The 27,546-nt window shown below is 42.9% G+C and overlaps 1 protein-coding gene across 1 annotated transcript in view; it reads right to left on the bottom strand.

The window, feature by feature from the left end:
• Window positions 1-26,277, bottom strand: part of il16 (interleukin 16) — a 66,502-nt gene extending 40,225 nt beyond the window's left edge. The window contains exons 1-8 of the mRNA XM_059952636.1: window positions 26,241-26,277; window positions 24,812-25,254; window positions 12,770-12,881; window positions 10,118-10,260; window positions 6,513-6,623; window positions 5,852-5,966; window positions 3,719-3,792; window positions 3,400-3,625 (exon numbers count right to left, since the gene is read on the bottom strand). Of these exons, the coding sequence (XP_059808619.1) occupies window positions 3,400-3,625; window positions 3,719-3,792; window positions 5,852-5,966; window positions 6,513-6,623; window positions 10,118-10,260; window positions 12,770-12,881; window positions 24,812-25,213 (1,183 nt within the window). The 5' untranslated portion in view covers window positions 25,214-25,254; window positions 26,241-26,277. The remainder of the gene's footprint in view (window positions 1-3,399; window positions 3,626-3,718; window positions 3,793-5,851; window positions 5,967-6,512; window positions 6,624-10,117; window positions 10,261-12,769; window positions 12,882-24,811; window positions 25,255-26,240) is intronic.
• Window positions 26,278-27,546: the final 1,269 nt, after the last annotated feature.

Raw genomic sequence — 27,546 nt, 5'->3', positions numbered from 1 at the left:
ATCTTATACCATAACATCCCAACATGTGTGCTCAATATTTAGATTTATGAAGGCTAATATGCCAAAAGCACTCTTTATGACCCTATCTACTTGTGATGCCATTGTCCAGGAATTGTGCATCTGTACTTCTAGATCCCCCTGTTCTACTATGTCCTCAGTGCCCTACCATTCCTAGTCTGGTTTATCCTCACTTAAGTTCAACAAATCTCACTTATCTGTATTAAATTCCATATGCCATTTTCAGCCCATTTTTCCAGCTAGTCCAGATATTGCAAGTGTTGATCGCCTTCTTCGCTGTCCACTGTGCCCCCAGTCTTGGCATCATACTGTGCCTGCTCTGGGAAAATAGACTGTGAATGGATTAGGGAGCTCATATTAGAATAATGGGCATATTTACATGTCTCCAAGATGTTCCATTGAAGTTTGCAACCAACTGTCTATGTTTAATGTATAACTATCAATAGCAGGTGGGGGAAATGTGGCCAATTATCTCTCTGCAAAGTCTGTTGGTGAATTTAGCAGGAGATAAGTTTCGCCAAGCACTGTGACAGAACTGTCTTCTTTTCTTTCTATTCTGCTATGGCATCCTTGATGCAAGAGGCAAATGTAATGAACAACTCATCTGATTTATGGTACCTCCATTGGGGCTGCACCCTTCAATGCTGTGGTCAGGCCACATGTAATTCCTTTGATCAATCCTCAAATCCAGAGTGGGCACTACAAGTGAGTTAAAACAAGACTTCCCTTTGTTGGGGAGTCTTCTTAGAGGCACAACTGATCAGGGTATCTGGGGATCTATGTTACTGGGTTTGGGTATCTGGGGATCTACATTTCTGGGTTTCGGTATCTGGGGATCTATGTTACTGGGTTTCGGTATCTGGGGATCTATGTTACTGGGTTTGAGTATCTGTGGATCTATGTTACTGGGTTTCGGTATCTGGGGATCTATGTTACTGGGTTTGGGTATCTGGGGATCTATGTTACTGGGTTTGGGTATCTGGGGATCTACATCTCTGGGTTTCGGTATCTGGGGATCTATGTTACTGGGTTTCGGTATCTGGGGATCTATGTTACTGGGTTTGGGTATCTGTGGATCTATGTTACTGGGTTTCGGTATCTGGGGATCTATGTTACTGGGTTTGGGTATCTGGGGATCTATGTTACTGGGTTTGGGTATCTGGGGATCTTTGTTACTGGGTTTGGGTATCTGGGGATCTACGTTACTGGGTTTGGGTATCTGGGGATCTATGTTACTGGGTTTCAGTATCTGGGGATCTATGTAACTGTGTTTGGGTATTTGGGGATCTACGTTACTGGGTTTCGGTATCTGGGGATCTATGTTACTGGGTTTGGGTATCTGGGGATCTACGTTACTGGGTTTAGGTATCTGGGGATCTATATTACTGGGTTTCAGTATCTGGGGATCTACGTTACTGGGTTTGGGTATCTGGGGATCTATATTACTGGGTTTCGGTATCTGGGGATCTATATTACTGGGTTTTGGTATCTGGGGATCTATGTTACTGGGTTTGGATATCTGTGGATCTATGTTACTGGGTTTGGGTATCTGGGGATCTATGTTACTGGGTTTCGGTATCTGGGGATCTATGTTACTGGGTTTCGGTATCTGGGGATCTATGTTACTGGGTTTGGGTATCTGGGGATCTATGTTACTGGGTTTCGGTATCTGGGGATCTACGTTACTGGGTTTGGGTATCTGGGGATCTATATTACTGGGTTTCGGTATCTGGGGAATCTACGTTACTGGGTTTCAGTATCTGGGGATCTGACACAGCTCTTACAAAGCTTGAGACATTCCATGTGAAAACAGCCTGCTTGACTTGGACCAGTCAACCTCTCTAAACATACATTCCCTCCACCATTCTGGACCAGCTATTCTACAACATCGACTGTCATTTCTTGCCCAGGCTATTCCTGCAGGCGGCACAAAATTGCAATCTCTACCATTATAGATGAAGACTCATAGGAAAACTACCACCATTTGCACGTTTTTCCTGAATCACACACCATTGTTACTAAAGATTGCAAGTCTATAGTTGCAAGTCTTTATGAACCCCTTCACCAGGAGTGTCCAGTCATTCAAACTGGCTCATTAGCATCTTCTCAGTAAATTCATTTACTGACTGAGATATTGTGGGGAGTAAACCCTTCGAGATGCACCACACAACAATCCCCCAAATTAATCCTAGCCTGATGTACAACTTACAACTGACCTACCAACCAGTAGGTCTTTGGAGTGTGGGAGGAGATCGGAGCACCTGGAGGAAACCCATGCGAGACCTGGAGAAGAACTGTATTGTAAAACATTGTGCTAACCACGACACTACTACGCCATCCAAAATGCTCACTAAATGCTATCGTTGCCAGTAACACCCTGATATTGAAGGAGAACTAAACGGTTATACTTAGGTATGGATGTTTAGGAACATGTAAGAACATAAGAATTCAGATCAGGAGTCGGTCATCTGGCCCGTCGAGTCTGCTCCGCTATTCAATAAGATCATGGTTGATCTGGCCATGGACTCATCTCCACCCAGAACCCTTAATTCCGCTACTATGCAAAAATCTATCCAACCCTGTCTTTAATAGATTTGCTGAGGTAGCCTCCACTGCTTCACTGGACAGAGAATTTCACGGATTTATCACCCTTTGGGAAAAGTAGTTCCTCCTAAATCTGCTCCCCCAAATCTGTCACCTAGTTCTAGTCTCACCTACCAGCAAGTATAGAATGCATCTTTGTGTATGCAAGTCCAAGTATCTATTTAATGGACATTTACGGCATCGATGAGGCTGTCACCTGGCATGCCGCCAAATTAGATGGGACAGAATGACCTTACCTCCCACTCACATCCATCTGTTGTTGGCAGAATTCCTTTCAAAAATAGTCCACTGGTATACAAACAAGAACAGAAGTTAAAGTGAAAAAGGAAAGATGGTATTCATTTTAGCTTTTCAGCATCTGTGCTATCCTGCCTTTGGGCCAGAAATGTCGATGAACAGATTGAAAGTTTGGCCACAACGTTGCTGGCTGTTCTCAGAGATGAACAGTGCATGCACATTCATCCTGAGTATGGTCACGGCACAACGCCGCCTTTAAACTTCACAATACTTATCTTTACTCTGGAGAGTTTTACAGGCAGAGGCATGTAGGAGTTAACCATCATTGTGCATGGCTTGACCAGCAGTGGATCGTTCTCTTCTGTTAGTGATCCTTGTGGGCTAATCATAGCTGTACTTCTGTTAGTTTAGATTTAAGAAAGCCAACCACAAACTGCAAACCTACTGTCACTAACCCAGTATCAAGACCAAAATTGGGGCATACTTAATCCAAGTGTTCCGTTGGCTTAGAATTTATTTATGGAAAGATCATTTGCTTACCTTTGTATAAAGTGACTTCCATAATTATTCTGTCATCAGGATTAGGTATCTTTGGCAGGAAAAGCATGTTGTCCAGCTCCAAGCTTGAACAGCTTCCACTAGTGATATGACCACTTGAGCTGACAGACCACGAGCGGCTCAGGTATGCTGCTGATTGACGCTGAGTGAGACTCGAGCCCTTCAGACACGTCCTGACTGTCAGTGTGAGAACTCCTTTCTTTACTTGCTGAATTCAACAAGAAGGTAAAAGCACATTGAGGATTTGCTTTTATCTAGGATTCAATTTACAAACTAAAACTGCAGCCTCTGATACACTGACCTTAAATATCTGTATAGCTTCTTCATGGGTTAATTCATTCATAGACACTCCATTCACTTCAAGGATTTCATCACCTGCATGGTATAAGATTGACAGTATGGGCATTTCTATTTTACAAGTATCTTGCATCTCAGTCAAGTGCCATACTTTAATTGTTACACTTATGAAGTCACACTTCTGATATCAAATGGAGACTTGCATTTCAAAATGTCATTATGGTGAGAGAAAAAGACACAGAATGGTGAGTCCCATTTTCTCTGTTTGATCTGATCTGAGAGAATGCTGGAAGCAGGGCCAATCTAGTCGAGCACTTGAATCAGCTCTGCATAAAAGGCCATGGATCAAGTGCTGGCAGATGACATTAAAGCAAATTGGTGCTTACTAGTTGACATGGGCATAGTGGGTCAAATAACCAATTTCCATGCTTCCTAACCTTATGAATCCAAGAGCAGAGAATATAATTTGTTTAATTGTTGTATAGCTGATATCTATTTGATAACGTGTGCATGCATTACTGTGCACATGCACAGACACAGAACATATAAAAGAGCATCCCTCAGACCTCTCCCTGTTTCCTGTGCATTACTCTGCTCACTCAACAAATCAGATATACTATGATAATTTTCAACAAGAGGAATCTTCAATGGAGGGAAAATTTCCAAGTTGCTTCAAAGGAATGTAATTAGAAAAGTCAACGGGGGGGGGGGGGGGGTCAGCATACTCGGCAGCTGGCCAACCTGACCACAGTCGGCATGCGTTTTGTACCAGGTTCGAGCTACGTTTAGGATGTGAGGCCGTATCCCAGCCTGAGCCATACTTGCACACCTGACTTTGAAGATTCTTGTGGCCCGGAATGTCTAAAGTTCAGTTCATCACAAATGTTCTCAGGTAAACTTAATTAGTGGGACTGTTTAAAGTGATTTACTAAAGGGGCAGGGAGAGGCATAGAGGGCAAAGGTCTATGGAAGAACCTTTCAGAGCTTAAAGCCTGTCTGGACAGGCAGACAATCGTGTCATTGGACAAACGACACAAAAAACTATTCTCTATTCCTTGCTCACTTAGATGTTTTCACAGTTTCCTCTTCAATGCATCTATATTATTCACTTCAACCACTTCCTACGTTGGCAAGTTCCACATTCTCACCACTCTTTAGCTAAGGAAGTTGCTTCTGAATTCTGTCTCGAATGCCTTGGTAACCAGCCTAAACTGATAGCATCTGTCAAGGTACTTCCCCAGAAACAGAAGCATCATTGCTCTATCCACTTAACCGACTGCTTTCACCAATGTCACTGTTGGACATCGATAACGTAAGATGCCTCAAGCCTGTTCCCCTTGTTTGGTGGTAGGACAGATGGCAGAGGAGCTGTGTGGCCTCGGTTGTAGCGAGGACTAGGCCTCGAGCCATGGGCTTGCCTGCTGCTGCAGTCCAGGAGAGGTGATGCCAGAGGTGGTGTAGCGTGACGTCTGTGCTTAGTTGGTGCTGCCCTCCAGTGACCAGTCAGTGGAAAGACAAGCTGGATTGCGTGCGTCTGCGCACTGTACCATCAATTTGTGGGACATGTTGCTCAGGGACCTGGGCTAAAAGTGTGAGGGGGATTTTTGCGTGACTATGTCTTTCTGCTCACTACTTTGAACGTGATGCACCTTTGCCCCAGAGGAATGCTATTTCGTTCGGCTGTATTCATGTATGGTTGAATGATAATTGAACTTGAATTTGATTTTGATTTGATTTAGTCTTAAGGACATCCATTAGGTCTCCCATTATCTTTCTTTCCTCAGAAGAACAGAGAACTGTCCATCACTTCCACATACTTACATCCGCCCATTCCTGGCACCACCCAGAAGCACCTTCTCTGCCTCCTCTTTGTTGCCTGGGTATTTCTTTAACCAGAACTGTATACAGTACACCAAGCAAAGCTTGATATAGGTTGTGCATAATTTACATCTTTGTAAAGAGTTTAAGATTTCAACATTTAAGAGAAGTTTGATGGGTACATAGTAGGTAGGAATATAGGGGGCTAGGGTCCCAGTGCAGGCATGTTCGGCATGGACTAGATGGGCCAAAAGTCCTGTTTTTGTGCTGTACTTTTCTATGACAAGTAAAGAAATAGAACAGACCCCGGCTTACACACCTTCCCTTAGCCGCCCATCAGCAGCAGCTGCTCCCTCTGGGTATATCGTCTTCACAAAGATCCCCATGGGTCCGTAAACACTGTCTCGTCCTCCAACCACGCTGAAGCCCAGTCCCTGGGAAAGAAAACATTCACAGTTCACAGTTCGAAAAGCAGCCCAGCGACTGTTGGGCAATAGCAAGCAAGTTCACCACAGTGAGAGAAACACACAAGAGCAAATGTCGGGCCTATGCTCAAAATTCTGAAGTGCAGATGTGACCACCACCTTTTGTGCATGTATATTTTTTTAACATTCCTGTCACATTAGGATATTCCTATTGACTTCACTGGCCTCTTGACCACCATGGCTCTTGCCCAGCTCACATTTACTTGACAACTATGGCTAGTAATGGAATTGGCACAAATGGTCCAGAGAGGGTAACATGTCTGTGCAGATGACTGAAACGTGGCTTGAAACGAGCATGTTAATTATACCGTGCTGATACTTGGTTTAAAAGCAGGACCAGAAAGAACTTTTCCAGCTAAGCTCAGTGTGAGCCTGAATTATGGTGTACCCATTCACTGTGCAATGTCTTGTTGAGCAATAACATTAAAAACACAGTTTCCCTCGTTGATTCTTTTCATTTTCCTGTACAGAACTAGAACAGAAGGCAAGACTTACCTTCCCCTGGCCTTTCATCAGAATAATGTTTGAAATGACAGAGGCTGGTGCACCACAACCCAAGTGGAGTAAGTGAGCTGAACTTAAGGATCGAGTCGCTCGTGTGATTGTCTGCAGGAAGAGAATGTGGATTGGGAAAAGAAAATCACATTTTCGTTCGAGACACAAGAGCCGGCAAGTGTGGAAACCTGGACAATAAGCAATCCGCTGGAGAGACTCAGCAAGCTGAGCAGCATCCAGAGAGGAAAAGAAAGTAGGAGAAGTCCTGATGCAGGGTTTCATCCCAAAACATCAACAATTCCTTTCTTCCCACCGATGCTGTTTAACCCATTGAGTTCCTCTACCAGGCTGTTTGTTGCTCCCATTTTTGTTAAACACCGGCTAAAGCTGAAATCCTAGAGAAGTATAGCCTGACCTGCTGAGTTCCTCCAGCATTGTGTGAGGGTAAGGCCCCATCTAGTTTCCCAGATAAACAAGTTGTAGCCCATGGGATTGAAAGGAGAGTGGCAAACTACATCCAGAATTGGCTTTGTGGCAGGAAGCCATTCATGGATGTTTTGCAACCAGAAAGCCATTACCAATAGGTCAATACTTAGCCCATTGCATTTTGTATATTAATGGTCCAGTAGGTGTAGGGAGCAGAATAAAGAGAATTAACAATTGTCCATGTAATTGCCAATGAGGAGGAGAGTTTTAGTCTCTGGGAAGATCTGGGCAGTCTGGTCGGTTAGGCAAAGTGGCCAACAGAATTCAACCCAGAGAAACCTGAGGTAAGCTACCTCAGAGGTGCAGCAAGGCAGAGGCATGTGTGTTAAATGGGAGGATATTGATGGCATGGAAGAAAACAGGAAAACTGGGATGTACTCTAACAAATCCTACCAGACTGTAAAGTATTTAAAAAGAACCCTAGGATGCTTTTCTTTATTCATCGAGGCCTTGGATATAAAAGCAGGAGGTTTTCCTGGGAACGGCCTACCACAGCAGCTCAACCAGAGCTTATGTACCCCTCTGGTCACCACATTACAGGAAAGGTGAGACCACACTGGAGAGAATGCAAAAACAATTTACAAGAACGTTGGCAAAACTAGAACTTTTTATGGAACTTTGGACAGGCCGCTTTTTCAGCGGTGGCATATGAGAGATTTGACTGAGGAGTAAAAAACTGTGAAGGGTCCAGGTAGAATTAGTAGAAACAATTGTTTGTTCAAAAATCAGGAAGCGGTGGAGATTTATAATAATTACTGGAAGGATTAGAAGGGAGAGGAGTTAAATTGTGTTCACCCAGAGTGTGCTAGGGTCTAGAAGGAAGGAGAAACTGACATCATATTGAAACAGTACTTGGGAAGAGTACAACAGTGCATGGGTCATTCGGCCCGTGATACTGTGCCAATCTTGATGCCTATTTATACTAAGTATTCTCCTCCTACTGTAAGGATCATCCACAGCCCTCCATTCCCTCTATATTCATGTGACTGTGTAAAAGCCTCTTAAACTCCACCAAACTGACTGCTTCCGTTCTACCCTGGTACACTATTCCAGGACCAATACTCTCTGCATTAAAAAACTTTCCTCTCATGTTCTCTTTAAAGTGTCCCCCCAACTTGAAAAGCCTGCTTTTTAGTGTTCAACATTTCTACCAAACGGAAAATATTCTGACTGTCTACCATATCTACGCTGCTCATAATCTGAGGAAATACTACCATGTCACCCCTCAAACTCCAACAGTTGACTATCTTGCCTGTACTCCTTCCCCTCCAACCCAACTCCTTATTCTACTTTCTTCCTCCTTTTTTCCAGTCCTAATGAACAGTCTTGGCCCACAACATTGGCTGTTTATTCTCCTCCATTGATGCTGCCTGACCTGCTGAGCTCCTCCAGCATTTTGTGAGATACAGAATGCATTAACTTTGATCTTCAGAAATGTCCTAGGTCTTAAAAGATAGGAAATATAACTTATATAATTTATTAAAGAGAGGAGAGGAAAATAAAGGAAAACTGCAGAGTTGATCATGTCAAATAGGTAGGTGAAGATACAGGCCGTTAAGCATGTTGTAACATGCCACCTGGATAATGAGAGCACAATCAGGTGAAGTGTTTATGAAGGGGAAACTGTATTTAACAAAAGGTTCTAACTATTAGGTAGGTGTGAAGATGTGGATGCAATACGCTTAGGTTTTAGAAAAATATTGCTAGGAGATTCTTATCAAAGAGTGAGTTTCTTGGAATTGTGACATGGATTAAGAAACGATAAGTTGTAGGGAAAAATGACATATTCTACACGGAAAAATGCAGATAGTGTAGAAGGATCAGTGGTTGGGTCTCTGCTCTTTGTATTTGATACCAACAAACAACATGAAGAAACTAAACAGAGGACGCATATAGTATCTTTCTCCCAGGTCAAAATGTGTAATACCAGAGGAAATGCATTTAAGACCATAAAACTATTTAGCTCACCGAGTCAAATCTTTCTTTAAGGAGAAAGGTGGTAAATTCAAAGGAGATGCGTGGGACAAGTTTTTTTTACACATAGTTGTGGGTGTCTGGGATAACAATAAGGGCAAGTGTTTAAGAGGCTCCTGGACAGGCACATGAATATGCAGAGAATGGCTGGTTATAGACATTGTGTAGGCAGAAGAGATTCAGTTGGCATTTATTTACCAGCTTAATTAGTTTGGTAAGGCATCACAGAACAAAGGGCCTGTTCCAGCATTGTACTGTTATATATTTTGAACCAAATTCAATGTATTCAGGTTTAATGAAAATAGACATTTCAGTGGGAAAGTAAATTATAGGGAAGATACAATGTCACCAAAGGACACAGCAAAGCCAACAAATTGACTAAATCCTGGGACACTGTAAAATTATCAATCTTGTTGTTGGAAAAATAGGAAAGTAGGAACTTTTTTAAAAGATTGGCCAGTGAATGTTGGCTTAGAGATTATGATGGCTCTGAGATAGAGTCCAATTCTCTACAGCTAAAGTATGTTGGCAATGAATATGCTGGAATGCCAAATAATTAGCTAATAGCCAAATAGCCTTTATTGCCGGGGGTGGAGCAGTGGAGAGAAGCAGAAGGTAGAAAGTTAACTGGACAACAACGTTGTATTTATATAGCTCCCATCACAACTTTAAGACATTCTCCAAAGTCCTAAACTTTCCAATCAATGTTAAATTATACTAATTGGAGTGCAGCAAGTTCCGATGAACATATTTTGTGCAGTAGTCTGCTTTGGGACCTTTATCAGGACTCCAGCCCATTATTGAAAATGCACAATGAGATACTTGTGTCCACCTGAGAGGAAAGACAAGGGTGGACTTTTCGACAGGAAAGTGGCTCCTCTGACAGTGAAATGTTCCTTCATATTGACCTGGATTTTGACTTAAGATATGGAGTAGGCCATGAATTAAAAGTCTTCCTGCTCACAAGTGCCATAAAACTGAATTATGTCTAACAGCCATTAAACTATGGACCTTATATTAAATTGAAAGGAAAACATGCACGTGACCAAACATAATAGTACTACATACAGTCTTAACCCACAGACAAACTGTGACTAAAGACTTATTCAGATTCTGTTCAACATACTTCCTGTGGAATGTCTTACATGGACACTTCCTGGAGCTTCCAGCTGCTGTGAGAGAGACTTCCTGTTGCCACAAAGTGAATATGTCGGAGGATTTCTACAGAGATTTTGTTTCGCAGTAACCAGAGAATCGATGTTTTCATCCACCCAGGAGGAATTTACATCTGCCAAAAATATAAGTTACGATTCATTAGAAAGCAGAGGATGGTCTAATATTAATAACTGGTGGAACCCATGGAGGTTATAGTCAGTATGTCTGGAGTGAAAGGCCACTACAATGAGCATTCCTATTTACAACAAACAAGTTACAGATTCCATTAACTTTTCACTGAACGAGGGTCTTATTGTGTGTATGTGCCGCTCCAGAGAGAAGTAAGCTCAATACCACAGATGTCAATTCAGGTGGTGGTGTAAGATAGGAAATATCAAGTCAGAAGCAGGCTACATTTCTTCATTTTCTGCTTTCATTTCCATTTTTTGTTCTTACTCTATAAATAATTGAGTTGGCCTCGACGAAAATCGTGTGCGCTTCAGGAAGAATGCAAAAGCCTCCATAAGTGTACAGAGGAACTTTATTAGGACGTTGGAGGCACAAAAGAATGTTGATACTGAAATGAGGAGTGAAAAAAAAACAAACAAACCGCCGGAGGAGCTCAGTCAGTCAGGCAGCATCTGTGGATGGACCACGTTTTGGGTCGAGACCCTGCAGTTGTTTCTCAGCAGTTACCTCGATAACCTTGGTAACCCGAAGATGTTACCTCGGGTTGAGGGAAGCAATTATATTGGGATCTTGGAAAAATCAGTCTCATCATTCTTGGGGTTGAGTAAAACAAAATGTAATCGGATGAATATTTTTAGAATACTTAGAGGCTTAGTGAAGGAGCTACATAATAATTATTTCTTTAAATAAGCTGGTGACTATCTGGAGACTATTAATTTAAAACCATTAATAAAAGAGGGGGATGAGAAGAACTTTCACTCAGTATCTGGAATTTGAGTAGTAATGGTAGAAATAATTTAAAGAGAGGCTGGAAAGGGACTTGAGGAATGTCGAACTTACAGCATTATGGCCTCAAAGTGGATAAACACAACTGAACAGAAAGAACTATCTCAAATGTAAAGGGCTGATTGGCTTATAGTATTTTTCTGTGATTCTACAATTCATCAGCCTGGGAAGGCAGTCCATCTAAGAGAGGGAAAACTCTGATTTCAAACCTCTGTTGCCTTGCGGCCATACCCACTCATGGGAAAGGCTTCGGGGGTAAACTCTGAGGGCAAATCCGGAGCTGGAGTCCCTGAGGCAGTCTGACGTTGCCTTCAACCTCATTCTGTCAACTCCTGTGATGACACCGGTGCCAAGCTGTATCGGCCTTTGCCCCTCCCTTGGACAACATCGGTGGCGTGGAGAGGGGAGACTCACTGCATGGGTAACAGCCGGTCTTCCATACAACCTTGCCCAGACCTGCTCCCTGGAGAAGACTTTCCAGGCGCAGATCCATGGTCTTGCAAGACTAACGGATACCATACAATTCTGTGACCTCAATGAATATAAAAATTGGGCGAGGAATCAATGATCGTTGACTTTCTGTGGTTGGTCTTATATCATCACACAAGGATAACATCTATCCATAGATGCAAGAGGAACAGAAGCCTACAGTCATTCATAATCGATCGTCATTCTCCCATATCGAAGTAAGCGCCCTTGTTGCCTTCTGGATCACATTCACTGGAACGCTGGTGATATTCATCTAAGGCCTCTCTCATTACAACATGAAGTTTAGCTGACACTGAACTACTTCACACAATTCACAGTATCGCCTCCAGTCTGGGAGAACGAGCTGCAATGATATAAACACGCCTTCCTAATTTAAATGCAGACAAGTGCAAGGTGATGCACTTCGGCAGGACCAACCAGGGTAGGCCTCACACAGCGAACGGTAGGGCACTGAAGAGGGCGGTAGAACAAAAGGGTCTGGCAATACAGGTCCATAACTGATTGAGAGTGGAGTCAAAAGTAGGCAGGGTCATTAAAAAAAGCCTTTGGCACTTTGTCCTTCATAAATCAAAGTAATGAGTACAGTTATGTTGAAGTTGTATAAGACATTTGTGAGGCCTGATTTGAGTTTTGTTCACCTGCCCACAGGAAAGTTGTAAATAAAGTTGAAAGAATACACAGAAAGTTTGTAAGGATGTTGCAGGGTCTGGAGGGCCTGAGTTACAAGGAAAGATTAGAACTTTATTCCTTGGAATGTAGAATATTGAGGGGAGATTTGATATACACAGGGTATTTGCAAGCAGGCTTTTTCTACTGTGTTTGAGTGATACTATAACTAGAGGTCATGGGTTAAGAGTGAAAGGTGAAATGTTTAAGGGGAAATGAGGGGAACCTTCTTCATTCAGAGGGTTGTGAGAGTGTGGAATGAGATTTCAGCACAAATGGTGTATGTGCGCTCAGTTTTAAGGTTTAAGTGAAGTTTGGATGGGTGCGTAGATGGGAGCAGTATGGGGAGCTATGGTCCTGGTGCAGGTTGATGGGAGTAGGCAGTCTAAATGGTTTGGCATGGACTAGATGGGCTGAAGAGCCTGTCACAGTGCTGTATTTCTCTATGAAAAGTTGCTTCAGCCTATTTCTCCTGCTCTCTGTCCTTTCCCTTCCCTGTGGCAGACACTTACCTGTTGAGTTACAGCGACTTCTTTGGCAGGAAAATTCAGTCTGTGGATCACGTGATTGAAGAAACATTCCCTTAGCTAACTCCACTTCAATTGTCCCATTGCTTTTACGTTCCTGCAAAAGATCAGAAACAAAGCATGAACATAACAAGATTCCAGACTGTTTAGTTTCATTTCCAGTACTGTACACAAGTGTGAGGAGAATGAAATAATTGTTACTTCACGCCCAATGAAGAGCAAAAAAAAGCCCACAAAAGATAACAGACACAATAATAATAACAAAAGGTCTCATAATAAATATAAATGCATAAGATGTGGAGGCTGTTTCCTATGGTGGGGGAGTTTAAGACCAGAGAACACAGCCTCAGAATAAAGGGGTGTCCTTTAGAACAGAGATGAGGAGGAATTTCTTTGGCCAAAGGTTGGTGAAGTTGTAGAATTCGTTGGTACAGGTGGCTGTGGAGGCCAAGTCATTGGGCATATATAAAGCTGAGGTTGGTAGAGTCTTGGTTAGTCAGGGCATGAAGGGATGTGGGGAGAAAGCAGGAGATTGAGGCTGAGAGGGAAAATGGATCAGCTATGATGAAATAGTGAGTAGACTCAATGGGCCAAATGGCATAATTCTACTATATCTTATGATCTTATTGCTTATATACATTGATTGATTTAAGTCCTTAAAGTGACACTAGTGACATAAGGTGGCTGATGGGAAATAATAAAGTAGTGGTGGAGCTAGTGGCCAACTATGAGAGCTGTAACACTGAACAGAAACCTTACTGGACCTGCTACATAAATATTGAAGAAACAAGAGTTTGTCATTCAGTGCCAAATGGCTTGAATGCCCAGAGCTTTTCTCTACTGACTACAGAAGCATGAAGCATTACACTCTAATTGCCAGCATCATCTCAAAGACAAGCCGGACAAAGCTGCCCACTTCATTGGCACCCAGTTCACCAATACAGTACATTCTCTCTCTAGACCATGACCCATGACTGCAGGTGAATGTAATTTTCCAAAACTCCTTCGAGGCAACTTCAAAACACATGACACCTGACACCTAGAAGCAGGAATAGGTTCAGATAATTTATACTTCCATGGAAGGAGCCCGTAGGAGCCATGTATTCTGCACTCTGTTTTTTATTTTAGTAACTAGTCACATTAGTGGGGGTGTGGTGAAAGTGAAGGGAATAAGTTCCGTATTCATGCTTATTTTGTGGAAGTTTGTAGTTTGGGACCGCGGAAGCCATATCTTCTCCGAATGCTGAGATAACGCTCAATAATGCTTACTTGTATGTTTGCTCATTGTTAATCGAAGACTGGAATAGGGAATTCAACTCTTTGAAGCAATCATTGGAGTTGTGGGTGCATCATGCAAGAATAACAGCTCCGTGGGGTCGCGTGCTGGCACCAATTATTTTGGATCAACTGGGTGTCGCTACAGAGCCATTTCAACCCATTAAGTCTATGCCAGTCCACAAAACAATTCCATTCCCCACGAATTCTCCCTGTAATTTATTCTCCCCACATTCCCATCAGCTCCCTCCAGGTTCCACCGTTCACCTACGCACTAGGGGTAATTTCATTTCCCGTATCATTATAGAAAGGATGTGGAGCTTTAGAGAGGGTACAGAGGAAATTTACCAGGATGCCTCGTGGATTAGAGAGGATGTCTTATGAGGAAAGGTTGAGCAAGCTAGGGTTTTTCTCTTTGGAGCAAAGGAGGATGAGGGGTAACTTGAAAGAGGGGTATAAGATGATAAAGAGCATAAGATGATTGGACCATCAGCACCTTTTCTCCCCAGGATGGAAATGACTAATTCAAGAGGGCATCACTTTAAAGTGTTTGGAGGAAAGTTTGGGTGGAATGTCAGAGGCAAGTCTTTTACAGAGTGTGTGGAACATGCCGCCAGGGGTGGTGGTAGAGACAGATATATCAGGGACCTTTGAAAGACTCTTAAATAGGTGCATAGGTGAAAGGAAAATGGAAAGCTACATCGGAGGGAAGTATTCGATTGATCTTGGAATAGGTTAAAAGGTCGACACAACATTATGGTCTGAATGGTCATTATGTTCTGAGCTCTACGTTTGATGAAACCAAAGCATACGGGAGAAATCCGTGCCATCACAGGGCAAATAGACAAATTTCACACCGACAGACAGCACTGTAGGTGCAGCATAAGACTGCCCTGAAGAGCTGCCCCTAGATTCTGTGTATGCATGTCCAGAAAGAAGAACCACCATTTTCCCACAAAATCAGAGTTCTGACTCTCAGTGCCAAAGGTCCACTTGAGAGCGATGGGTCACGAAAACTCTCCCGGCACACAAGATTAACTTCCTGGCTTGTTTGTTTCCATTCTTGCAGATCTGGTGATTTGATTTGCGGGACATGAGGCACTGCAAGTTCACTTCTGCAGATTTTCCCATCCTCAGATGTTTTACACGTGTGTGTGTTATGCCAGACATACATCCCAACAAACATACACCCCACCAAATGTACACCCCACCAGATATACACCCAGCCAGATATACACCCAGCCAGATATACACCCCATCAGATATACACCTGGTCAGATATACACCCGGTCAGATATACACCCCAACAAATATACACCTCAAATGTACACCCCATCAGATATACACCTGACTAGACATACACCTTACCAGATATACATCTGGCCAGATGTGCACTCCACCAGATTTACCACCCACCAGATATACACCCCACCAGATTTACACCCAGCCAGATGTAAACCTGCTAGATATACACCTGGCCAGATATACACCCGGCCAGATATTCACCCAGCCAGATATACACCCAGCCAGATATACATCCGGCCAGGTGTACAGCATCCACCATATACATTCTGTCAAAAATGCACTCATTTAACAGACCCCAAGCTGACATAATCCTGCCAAACATACAACGTGCATGTACCACAGCAATGTATACCACATCCAACATCCATCAGTAAAAAGGGAATTAAGTTGTGATTCGTACAGAAAAAGACGATTGAAGTAATGACAGAAACAGACTGTGGAACTTACCCAACGTGAGTCAAACATCTATTTAGACAACTGCAAGTCAGCCACATTGGTGTTTATTATTAGTAAAAATAACTATTTTTTTTAGTTTGAGCAAGGAAGGAGCCATATGGATGGTGGGAACTTAATCTGCATTGGAGTTAGCCTGGCCCATGGCTTATTGACAAACACCAGTTTCACTTCACAAAGTTGATAAGAAATTGCATAGCACTGCCTAAGCAATCTCTGTATGCAACGCTGCCTCATGAATGGATGTAGTTTTAGAGGAACTATTTACTCTGGGTGCCCCGGTTTTTTCCAAAATCCCAAAGACACGCAGATTGGTAGGCTAGCTGTCTACAGTAAATTGTCTCTTTGCGTGGACCTTGCACGTTCTCCCTGGGTTTCTTCTGGGTGAGATTTCTCACCAGCTTGACACTGATGAGATAACATCGGGAGATAAACTGTCTGATCAGATTGGCTCTTCACTGGTTGAACTTTCATGTAGCGGGCAGATATTCTGATGCACGCAGCAAAAGGCTTGGTGCGTTTCCTCAGATTAATAGCTTAAAAATATTGCAGAAAGATCACTCAGAGTATCAAGTTATCTGGTATTTTGTGCATAGAATCCAATGTGACTTGAAAACACATGAAGATTTCTAATTTGTCACTTCATCACTAAAATTCACAATAAATCTAGGCATTCAATTCTCAGTAAATCCAAGAGTTAATTTGATGTTTCGTGAGCTTTGAACAAATGCGCAGAGAATTCAATTCCATGTTTTTCACCATGAACAGCTTCTGTTCATCATTGGCAAAACAAATGGCTTTAAGGGCAGAGTAAGGAATTTCACATGACTGTCAGTAATAAGCGTTGCACAAATGAAAATATTTCAGCAGCAAAGAATCTGCTCAACACTAACTGCACACCACAGTGGTGTTCCAACTCCAGCTTCCTGGGTTCAGTCCCAACTTTCAGTACTGGCTGTGTGGCCTTGGCAAGTTCTCCATCTGACCTTGTGGGATCTCCTCCAGGTACCCAGGTTCCCTCCCACATCCCAAAGTGTGCAGGCGGTAGTTTAAATTCTCTCTAGGATGCAGGTGAATGGTAGCATTGTAGGGAAATTGATGGAAATGAGAGAAAAATTTGATGGAATTAGGTGTCTGATGGTCAGCGCCATGTACAGCCTGTCCCTGGGTTACATGCTCCCAGTTTACCGACACCCCTATATATAAACAAGCTCCTATAGCATTATTAAATTAAAAAATCCAATATACATACATACACAGACTGGGAGACCGTTTCGCTGAACACCTACGCTCTATCTGCCAGAGAAAACAGATCTCCCAGTGGCCACACATTTTAATTCCACGTCCTATTCCCATTCTGAAATGTCTATCCATGGCCTCCTCCATTGTCAAAATGAAGCCACACTCAGGTTGGAGGAACAACACCTTATATACCGGCTGGGTAGCCTCCAACCTGATGGCATGAACATTGAATTCTCTAACTTCCGATAATGCCCCTCCTCCCCTTCTTACCCCATCCCTTATTTATTTAGTTTTCTCCCCCCTCCTCTTTTTTTCTCTCTCTCTGCCCATCACTCTGCCTGTTCTCCATCTCCCTCTGCTGCTCCCCTCCCCCTTTCTTTCTCCCTTGGCCTCCCGTCCCATGATCCTTTCCCTTCTCCAGCTCTGTATCCCTTTTGCCCATCACCTTTCCAGCTCTCAGCTTCATCCCACCCCCTCCGGTCTTCTCCTATCATTTCGCATTTCCCCCTCCCCCTCCTACTTTCAAATCTCTTACTATCTCCCCTTTCAGTTAGTCCTGGCAAAGGGTCTCGGGCTGAAATGTCGACAGCGCTTCTCCTTATAGATGCTGCCTGGCCTGCTGTGTTCCACCAGCATTTTGTGTGTGTTACATACATACCTTGGTTGCTACTGATGCCAGAACTAGTGTTCTCTCCCTTCCAGTTCCATTAAATTGCTCATTCTTATCAGTGCTTTGGGTACCATTCACTACAATACTGAGGAGGTACGGTTACCATATCAAGTAATTCTTGTGTGCTTTCTAACTTGTGGATAAAATAAATTCAAGAATGCCTATAAAATCGGACTGCATTCATTACAGGGAAGACCTGTGTATGGCACAAGTCAGGAGTGTGATGGATGAGTGCAGCTCCAACACTTGGCCAGCTGGACAGAGGTGGCTGTATATGAGGCTTTAAGAAGCACAATCAAATCTTTTTCCCATGACTGGGGCTTCAGCTCAGTGAGAAGGAGGAGTTTTAAAGGGAATTTGCGGGGCAGGTTACTTTAATGTAAAGAACAGCTGGTGTCTGGAACTCACTACCAGGGGAGGTGGTGGAATCAGAGATAACTAGCATGTTTAAGTGATGTCATATGGCCACCTAAATGATCAGGTCAAACAAGCATATCAACAATAGCAGCTAAATGTGAGTAGTATAGATTGGCAAGCAAGGCAGTATGGATTTGATGGGCTGAAGGGCCTATTTCTGAGCTGTACTATGTTCTATGGCTCTATGAAGTACTCCATCTACTGTTTGCTTTCAGTACAAGATTCACTGTTCGTTCTCTCCAAATATTCTCTACTATTACCAAATACGTTCTTCAGTTTCCTGTACCTAAAATATCTTTTGCACAGTTTTCTTGAAATTCTTGGAGAATTTGTGCAACTTCAAGTAGCAATAGTAGAACAGGGACAACAAAAGAGTTCTTATTTCAGCAGATCTAAACTTCACTGGAAAATTTGGTTCCATAAAATCAATATAAAATATGATCGAGTAAACATCATAACTCTAGGAAGCATAACCCAACACAATAAAGTATGCGTAACAAATGTTTGAAAATTAATGAACCGTGATCTGTTTGTGGAAGATTCGTCACAGATCAACAGACATTGTCCATAATGATGCTTGTGCCTTGCTCAAGTTGCGCTGTTCTCCCTGCAGCTGTGGAGGTGAAAGAGGCAGAGGCCAATTCCATTGGATGTCTGCCCACTCTGCAATGGCCCTGAGTTCTTTCTGCTTTTCCAACAGACTGAGAGCCGCGTGAAGGCTCAGCTTTGTTCTGTGTATGAGGAAGGATCATGTGCTGATCAGATCAGATTGGAGAGGGACCAGGAAGAATTAACAAATTCCCAGCAGGAATGAGCAAATCCATTGCAGGAAGTGCAGCACATGTCCCTAGAATTCCTCTTCCACTATCATCCCAGGTCCTAAACAGCCTTTCCAGCTCAGGCAAAGGTTCAGCCACACCTCCGTCAACCTCATCGAATACATTTGGCGCTCCTCTACGTCGGTGAGACCAAGCACGGACTGGGAAGCCATTTTGCAGAGAACCTGTACTCGCTCTGCAATAGCCATCCTGAATTCCCAGTTGCATGTCCCACTCACTGTTCACATATCGCCTTTTCTATTGCCAGTGAGGCCCAGACAAACTAGAGGAACAATACCTTAACATTCCTTTGGGGGGCATCAGCACAAACAATGGTGTGAATATTGAATTTTTCATCCTCGGTAATCCTCACTTCTAGTGTGTTTCTCTTTCTTCCTTCCTTCCACTCCTTCGCCAGACCTTCCACTTCTTTACTGTAACCATAATCCATCTTCATTCCGCTCCAAGTTCCATCTAGATTTCAGCTACCAAAGTCTCCCCCCATTTGGTTCTGGTTCCACCTGGCCTTCACCTCTCCCCTGATTTTTAACCCTGCTGTTATCACCTTGCTTATCGAATGGATTCTAGCACTGGTAGAACGTGTTCCTGCCTACCCTCCCCTCTCCCAACCTGGATCCACCCGCTTCTTCCTTGTCTGCGTCCATCTATCGTCCACCTACCTGTGGCTCTCAAGTTCAGCCTGCCCCTCCCACTGGGTTTAGTCTGCCCAAAATCCTTCACCTTTCCTCAATGGACCAATTACCTCTGAGCCCTATCCTCTTAAAATCAGCTACCTCCCTTGCCCACTCTCAGTCCTGATGTAGCCTTTGAATAATTCCTTCACTCTGCACATTCTGCTCGCCCCACTGAGTTCCTCCAGCAGATTGTTTGCTGCTAACAGATTCACCCCATTGTTTGCTGTTGAGATTAGTTTAAAGTGGAGGTATTTGATTGAAAGTATATGACTACATTTCAATGGTAGAGCTGTATTTCCAAATTAGTTTATGTTAATGGCAAGACCTGGCACTGATTTTCAAAGATACTGTTTCTGTTCTATCATTTATCTAACTGCACAAAATTAAAGCTAATTCTGGAAACAGTGACTTTAAAATTACAGGATTATCATGCCCTCTTCTCATTGCTGCCATCAGGGAGGTACAGAAGCCTGAAGGCACACACTCAGTGATTCAGAAACAGCTTCTTCCCTTCTACCTTCAAATCTCTGAATGGACAATGAACCCATCAACACTACCTCACTACTTTTTTTGCACTGCTTATTTAATTTAACTATTATATATTTTTTCTTTATATATATTTATAATATATATACATGTGTGTGTATTTGCTGTAATTCACAGTTTTTATTGTAATGTATTGCAATGTGCTGCTGCTGCATAACAACAAATTTCATAACTTATGCCAGTGATTTTAAACCTGATTCTGATTCTGATAAAAATCCAATTCAATCTCAAATGTCCTTCAGGGTAGGAAACCTGCTGCCCTTACCTGGTCTGGCCTGCATGCGACTCCTGATCCATCATGTGGGTCTCCCCTGTTTAGGAGCGGTTAAAGACAGAGAACAAATGCCAGCATTGCCAACATCCCATGAGCAAACAATAAGCATCCTGCATTGCCAATTCGACAATGCCTCAGTAGATGCACAACCTTCAGATTCAAATCCCACTGGCTCCGTACCTCAGTAACCTCTGGCCAGGAGATTGTTGTGTTCCTGCAGCTGGGGACGCTGACACATCCCTGATTTCATTCCTTCCAGCAGTGGGAGCCTTCCCTTCCGTTACAGGTTTGGACGTAACAGTTTCTCAGCTCCTCTTTCAAATCACCGTAATCATGAGGCCATAAGAGACTGGAGTAGAATTAGGCCATTCAGCCCAATGAGTCTGTTCTAGCATTCAATCATGGCTCATTTATCTTCCCTCTCAGCTCCATTCTCTCCTGCCTTCTTCTTGTAACCTTTGACAACATTACTAATCAAGAAGGTATCAACCTTAATTATAGTAATCAAATATACCTATCTGTGGCAATGAAGCCCACATATTCACCATCCTCTGAATAAAGTAATTCCTTTTCACCTCTGTTATAAAGGGTTGTCCCTCAATTCTAAAGCTGTGCCCTCTGGTACTAAACTCTCCCACTTATTGGGAACTTCCTCTCCACGTCCATTCTATCTAGGCCTTCCATTATTCGGTGGATTTCAATTAAATCCACTCCTCATTCCTCTAAACTCCAGTAAATACAGCCTCACGTGTGCAAATTTGTCAAAAATCCTTCTGAAAAATCCAAGTAAACAACATCCATTAACTCTCGTTAGTCTATCCTGTCTGTTATTTCCTCAAATAATTCCAACAGATTTGTAAAGCAAGGTTTCCTCTTAAGGAAACCAAGCTGACTTTGGTCTACTTTATCACATGCTTCCTCATACCTTGAAATCGCATCCTTAATAATGGACCCTAACATCTTGCCAACCTTTGAAGTCAGGCTAACTAGCCCATAATTTCCTGACTTTTGCCTCTCTCCCTTCTTAAAGAGTGGAGTGGCATTTGTGATTTTCCATTCCTCTAGAACTATTCCAGAAACTACTGATCCTTGAAAGATCAGTACTATTACCTCCAAAATCTCTTCAGCTCCCTTCCAGTGCACAGTCAGTGGCCATTAACTACCCCATATTTAAAAGAGAGGTCACTGAGTGCATGTTTATAATGTTTTGCTGCTGTAGCCCATCTACTTCAACATTCAACATATTGTGCATTCAGAAATGCTCTTCTGCACATTATTATTGTAAAGCGTGGTTATTTGAGTTAACGTCACCTTCCTGTCAGCTTGAACCAGTCTAGCAATTCTCCTCTGACCTCTCTCGTTTATGAAGTATTTTCACCCACAGAATTGCTGGTCACTGGATTTTTTGCACCGTTCTCTGTAATTCTATTGTTGTGTGTGAAAATTCCAGGAGATCAGCAGTTTCTGAGATATTCAAACCACCTTGACTGGCACCTACAGTCATTCCATGGTCAAAGTCACTTAGATCACACTTCTTCCTCATTCTGATATTTGATCAGAACCACAACTGAACCTCGTGACCATTTCTGCACGCTTTCATGCACTGAGTTGCTGCCACTGGATTGGCTGATTAGACATTTGCATTAACGAGGTGTAACATGTACCTAATAAAGTGGCCACTGAGTCAGCTGCTGTGACTTATCCTAATAAATATTCCTGTGATGCTTGATGTGCAATTTTCTCTAATAATGCTCGATATTAAAATGTTAAATGTTGTGTAGAAATAGCAGGAGTTCTGACAGAGATCTTTAAGATGTCATTAGAAACGGGGATTGTGCCGGAGGATTGGCGTATTGCTCATGTGGTTCTATTGTTTAAAAAGGGTTCTAGAAGTAAGCCTAGCAATTATAGACCTGTCAGTTTGACGTCAGTGGTGGGTAAATTAATGGAAAGTATTCTTAGAGATAGTATTTATAATTATCTGGATAGACGGGATCTGATTAGGAGCAGCCAGCATGGATTTGTGCGTGGAAGGTCATGTTTGACAAACCTTATTGAATTTTTTGAAGAAGTTACGAGGAATGTTGATGAGGGTAAGGCAGTGGATGTAGTCTATATGGACTTCAGCAAAGCCTTTGACAAAGTTCCATATGGAAGGTTAGTTAAGAAGGTTCAGTCATTAGGTATTAATGCTGGAGTAATAAAATGGATTCAACAGTGGCTAGATGGGAGATGCCAGAGAGTAGTGGTGGATAATTGTTTATCGGGATGGAGGCCAGTGACTAGCGGGGTGCCTCAGGGATCTGTTTTGGGCCCAATGTTGTTTGTAATATACATAAATGATCTGGATGATGGGGTGGTAAATTGGATTAGTAAGTATGCCAATGATACTAAGGTAGGAGGTGTTGTGGTTTCAAAGCTTGCAGGGAGATTTATGCCGGTTAGAAGAATGGGCTGAATGTTGGCAGATGGAGTTTAATGCTGAGAAGTGTGAGGTTCTACATTTTGGCAGGAATAATCCAAATAGAACATACAGGGTAAATGGTAGGGCATTGAGGAATGCAGAGGAACAGAGAGATCTAGGAATAACAGTGCATAGTTCCCTGAAGGTGGAGTCTCATGTAGATAGGGTGGTGAAGAAGGCTTTTGGAACGCTGGCCTTTATAAATCAAAGTATTGAGTACAGAAGTTGGGATGTAATGTTAAAATTGTACAGGTCATTGGTAAGGCCAAATTTGGAATATTGTGTGCAGTTCTGGTCACCGAATTATAGGAAAGATATCAATAAATTAGAGAGAGTGCAGAGACGATTTACTAGGATGTTACCTGGGTTTCAGCACTTAAGTTACAGAGAAAGGTTGAACAAGTTAGGTCTCTATTCATTGGAGTGTAGAAGGTTGAGGGGGGATTTGATCGAGGTATTTAAAATTTTGAGAGGGATAGATAGAGTTGACGTGAATAGGCTGTTTCCATCGAGTGTAGGGGAGATTCAAATGAGAGGACATGATTTGAGAGTTAGGGGGCAGAAGTTTAAGGGAAACACGAGGGGGTATTTCTTTACTCAGAGAGTGATAGCTGTGTGGAATGAGCTTCCTGTAGAAGTAGTAGAGGCCAGTTCAGTTGTGTCATTTAAGGTAAAATTGGATAGGTATATGGACAGGAAAGGAGTGGAGGGTTATGGGTTGAGTGCGGGTAGGTGGGACTAGGTGAGATTAAAAGTTCGGCACGGACTAGGAGGGCCGAGATGGCCTGTTTCTGTGCTGTGATTGTTATATGGTTATATGGTTAAATATTTAGACTCTTGATGATGCAACTTCAGAAGATGGGAAGATGCACCAATCAGAAATCAAATAGCAATACTTACAGATGCTAAAGACCTAAAAGACAGAAAAATGCAGGAAACTCCTAATAGGTCAAACATTGTCTGTGCAGAAGGACATGGAGTTAACCTTCCAGGCTTGAATTCTGCAGCAAGTTACACTGCTGCCATCAAGAAGAAGGTACAGGAGCCTCAGGACTTGCACCACCAGGTTCAGGAACAGTTACTAACTCTCGACCATCAGGCTCTTGAACCAAAGGGGATAACTGCACTCCACTTGCCCCATCATTGAAATGTTCCCACAACCCATGGACTCACTTCCAAGGACTCTTCATTCAGGTTCTTGCTAATTATTGCTTTTTTATTTATTATTATTTCTTCTTTTTGTATTTGCACAGTTGATTCAGCACTTCTGCACTCTGGTTGAAAGCTCTAGCTGGGTAGCCTTTCACTGATCCTGTTATAGTTACTATTCTCTAGAATAGTTACTATTTTTGAGTATGCCCATGAGAAAATAAATCTCAGTGTTGTATATGGTGGCACATAAGTACTTTGTGTTGGCGCGTGGCCTAGTGGGCAAGGCATCAGACTAGTAACCTGAAGGTCACTGGTTCGAGCCTCAGCTGAGGCAGCGTGTTTGTGTCCTTGAGCAAGGCACTTAACAACACTTTGCTCTGCGACGTCACCGGTGCCAAGCTGCTTGGGTCCTAGTGCCCTTCCCTTGGACAACATTGGTGACGTGGAGAGGGGAAGGCCTGCAGCTTGGGCAACTGCCGGTCTCCCATACAGCCCTGCGCAGAAACTCCAGGCGCAGATCCATGGTTTCTCAAGACCGATGGTTGCCACCACAATAAGTACTTTGATAGTAAGGTTTACCTTGAGCTTTGAAGTTGGTTCACCCTTGCAAAGTGCCAGGAAACCCACATCCAAAACTTTGCAATCGGTCTCTACACACACTGTTCCAGCAATTACAGTCTTTGCTGTTTAAACACTTGCTTTCATTACCTTCTTACCTTGCTGGGACGCTCTTTCCTTACATCTTCTCCAGGCTCACCAACAATACTTGTCCTCGGTTTATTTGGAGTTAGGGAGACCTTGGCCTTCAGGACCTTCTTCTGAGCTTGTGATTTAAAGTGGGACTCGGAGGTATTTTCAGATAACTCAACAGCACCTTCAGACACTCCGTCCCTCGATGTGGAGTCATTTTCCTCAACACTTGCTCTCTCATCATTGCTATGTGAATTGCACAATAAGAATGTTCTGGAAATTACTCCAAACCTTCGGGATTTCTTGTTGTTTTTGCGTAAATTCCCTTTCTGACTTCTCTGGGAGGCAGAAGAATCCCTTTTTTTCTGTCGGTTACTACAAGAATAAAGCATTTCTTTCGGATTCCGTTTGTCTATTTTTGCCAGCATAAGGGAGGAGCTTTATTGCTTCTAAAATCAATGCACAATTTCTGTAGATGGAAGGAAAAAGGAGATTAATTGGATTGAGTTATTATTTTCACATGTACAGAGATATAATGAAAAGCTTAAACACAAGAGTTTCTGCAGATGCACAACAGACACACGAAATGCTGGAGGAACTCAGCAGGTCAGACAGCATCGATGGAAATTAATAAACTGTCGGTGTTTCAAGACCCTTCATCAGGACTGGAAAGGAAGGGGGAAGATACAAGAATAAGAAGGAGGGGAAGGAGTTCAAGATAAAAGGTGATAGATGAAGGCAAGTGGATGGGGGAGGGGGGTGAAGTAAGAATCTGGGAAGTGATAGGTGGAAAAGACAAAGGGCTGGAGAAGAAGGAATCTGATAGGAGAGGTGAGTGGACCAAGGGAGAGGGGCACCAGGGGAGGAAATAGGCAGGTGAGGAGAAGAGATAAGAGGGAGGCCAAAGTGGGGAAGTGAAGAGAGAAAGGGGAAGGGGAAATAATTACCAGATGTTGGAAAGATCAATGTTCGTGCCATCAGGGTGATGGCTACCTAGGTGTTGCCCTTCCAATTGCCTAGTTTCACCTATCACCCTCTAGCTTGTACTCCTTCCTCTTCCTCCATCCCCTTACTCTGGCATCTTCCACCTTCCTTTCCAGTCCTGATGAAGGGCACGGCCCTAAAACGTCAGCTGTCTATTCCTCTCCACGGATGCTGCCTGGCCTGCTGAGTTCCTCCAGCACTTTAGCTTTTCTTTTGCATGCCATGTAGGCAGATCATTCCGCATATCAGTACATCGAGGTAGTACAAAAGGAAAGCAGTGCTAGAATGCAGAATATAAGAAAAGAATTGACCAAGATTCAAACATATCACTGGCTGCAGAACTAAGAAAAAAGCCATGATCTCTGCCTACGAACCACACGCGGTGGTCCTGTGTCTCTAATGTAAGTATCAGATGTAGTACTCAAAAGCTGCAGATACTAGAAATCTGCAATAAACGCTGGAAACACTCACCAGGTCTCGACCTATCTGTATTTATATTGACTGAAGAGCCAGGGACGAGATGATGCCTGATTTTGAAGGTGTGATACAGAATAGACAGGTCTGAGTTAGTCTTATTACCATGACTGTGAAATTACTGTCAGTATTACCTGCACTGTCCTTGGATGAGTTGTACATCTGCTCACAGAGCCTGAAACTGGGCTCGTGTAACTGTCAAGAGAGTGCACTGCCCATGAAAGCATTTGAGAAATGTCTATGTATTATGTGGCTGATGTGGGGGCTACAAATGGTGGCCCCAAAGTTCCAACAGAAGCTATTGTATTTGAAGAGCATGATCTCTCGCTCACTTTAGTCCATTAGCCATAAGTCCATAAGCTACAGGAGCAGAATTAAGCCATTGGCCCATTGAGTCTGCTCCGCCATTTCATCATGGCTGGTCCATTTCCCAATCTCCTGCCTTCTCCCCGTATCCCTTCATGCCCTGACTAATCAAGCACCTGTCAACCTCTGTCTTAAATATACCCAATTACTTGGCCTCGACAGCCACCTGTGACAACGAATTCCACAGATTCATCCCTTTCTGGCTAAAGAAATTCCTTCTTATCACCATTCTAAAAGGACATCTCCATGATCAAGTTTTGGAAGCATGGTAGGTAAAGCTGGCTGGAAATGTTAGAAGAAACCAGATGGTTTCAGTGGAAAAAAATAAGAATGTTCCCTGGAAAGTGAGGGAATTAGTTAATTCTACCTCTTCCATTATGTCACTTTAACGTTTCCTTCTGCACTACCTCAGTTTGCATTGCCATATTTTCACCCTTCCAATGTCTACGTCCTTGCCACAGTATTTATTGTTGTATTTATTATTAACATGTACAGAATTTACTTGCATGCTTCATGTGAGCAAGGAATCTCATTGCACACTGTTGTTTATGACAATAAATGAACAATAGCATCTTTTGCAAGGCTTTGTTAATCCTTAATGTATGTGGCCTTCTTAACTTCTTGTAGGTCAGGAGTATCGACAAAAGCTGGATCCAGTCCAGGTGAAGAGTCTCAACCCGAAATATTGACTGTCCATTTGCCTCCACGGATGAGTTTCATCTCATTTGTTGCTTTGGATCAAACAGTTCATACTGCGGGAAAATCACTGAGAAACCCCAAGACAGAGCCAGTACGTTGTGGGCTGAAAGACCTGTTCCTGTGCTGTACTGTTCTATGTTCTATGATGTGTTCCTTTCAGCAGACTTCCACCTCTTCTTTGTATTTCACAGGCTCAAAGGTTCTGTTATTATCAAAGTATACAACTCTGAGATTCATC

Source organism: Hypanus sabinus, chromosome 28, assembly GCF_030144855.1.
Source record: "Hypanus sabinus isolate sHypSab1 chromosome 28, sHypSab1.hap1, whole genome shotgun sequence".
Classification (NCBI taxonomy): Eukaryota; Metazoa; Chordata; class Chondrichthyes; order Myliobatiformes; family Dasyatidae; genus Hypanus; species Hypanus sabinus.
Note: the sequence above shows the minus strand (reverse complement) of the source record. Positions and strands in the feature narration are given on the sequence as shown.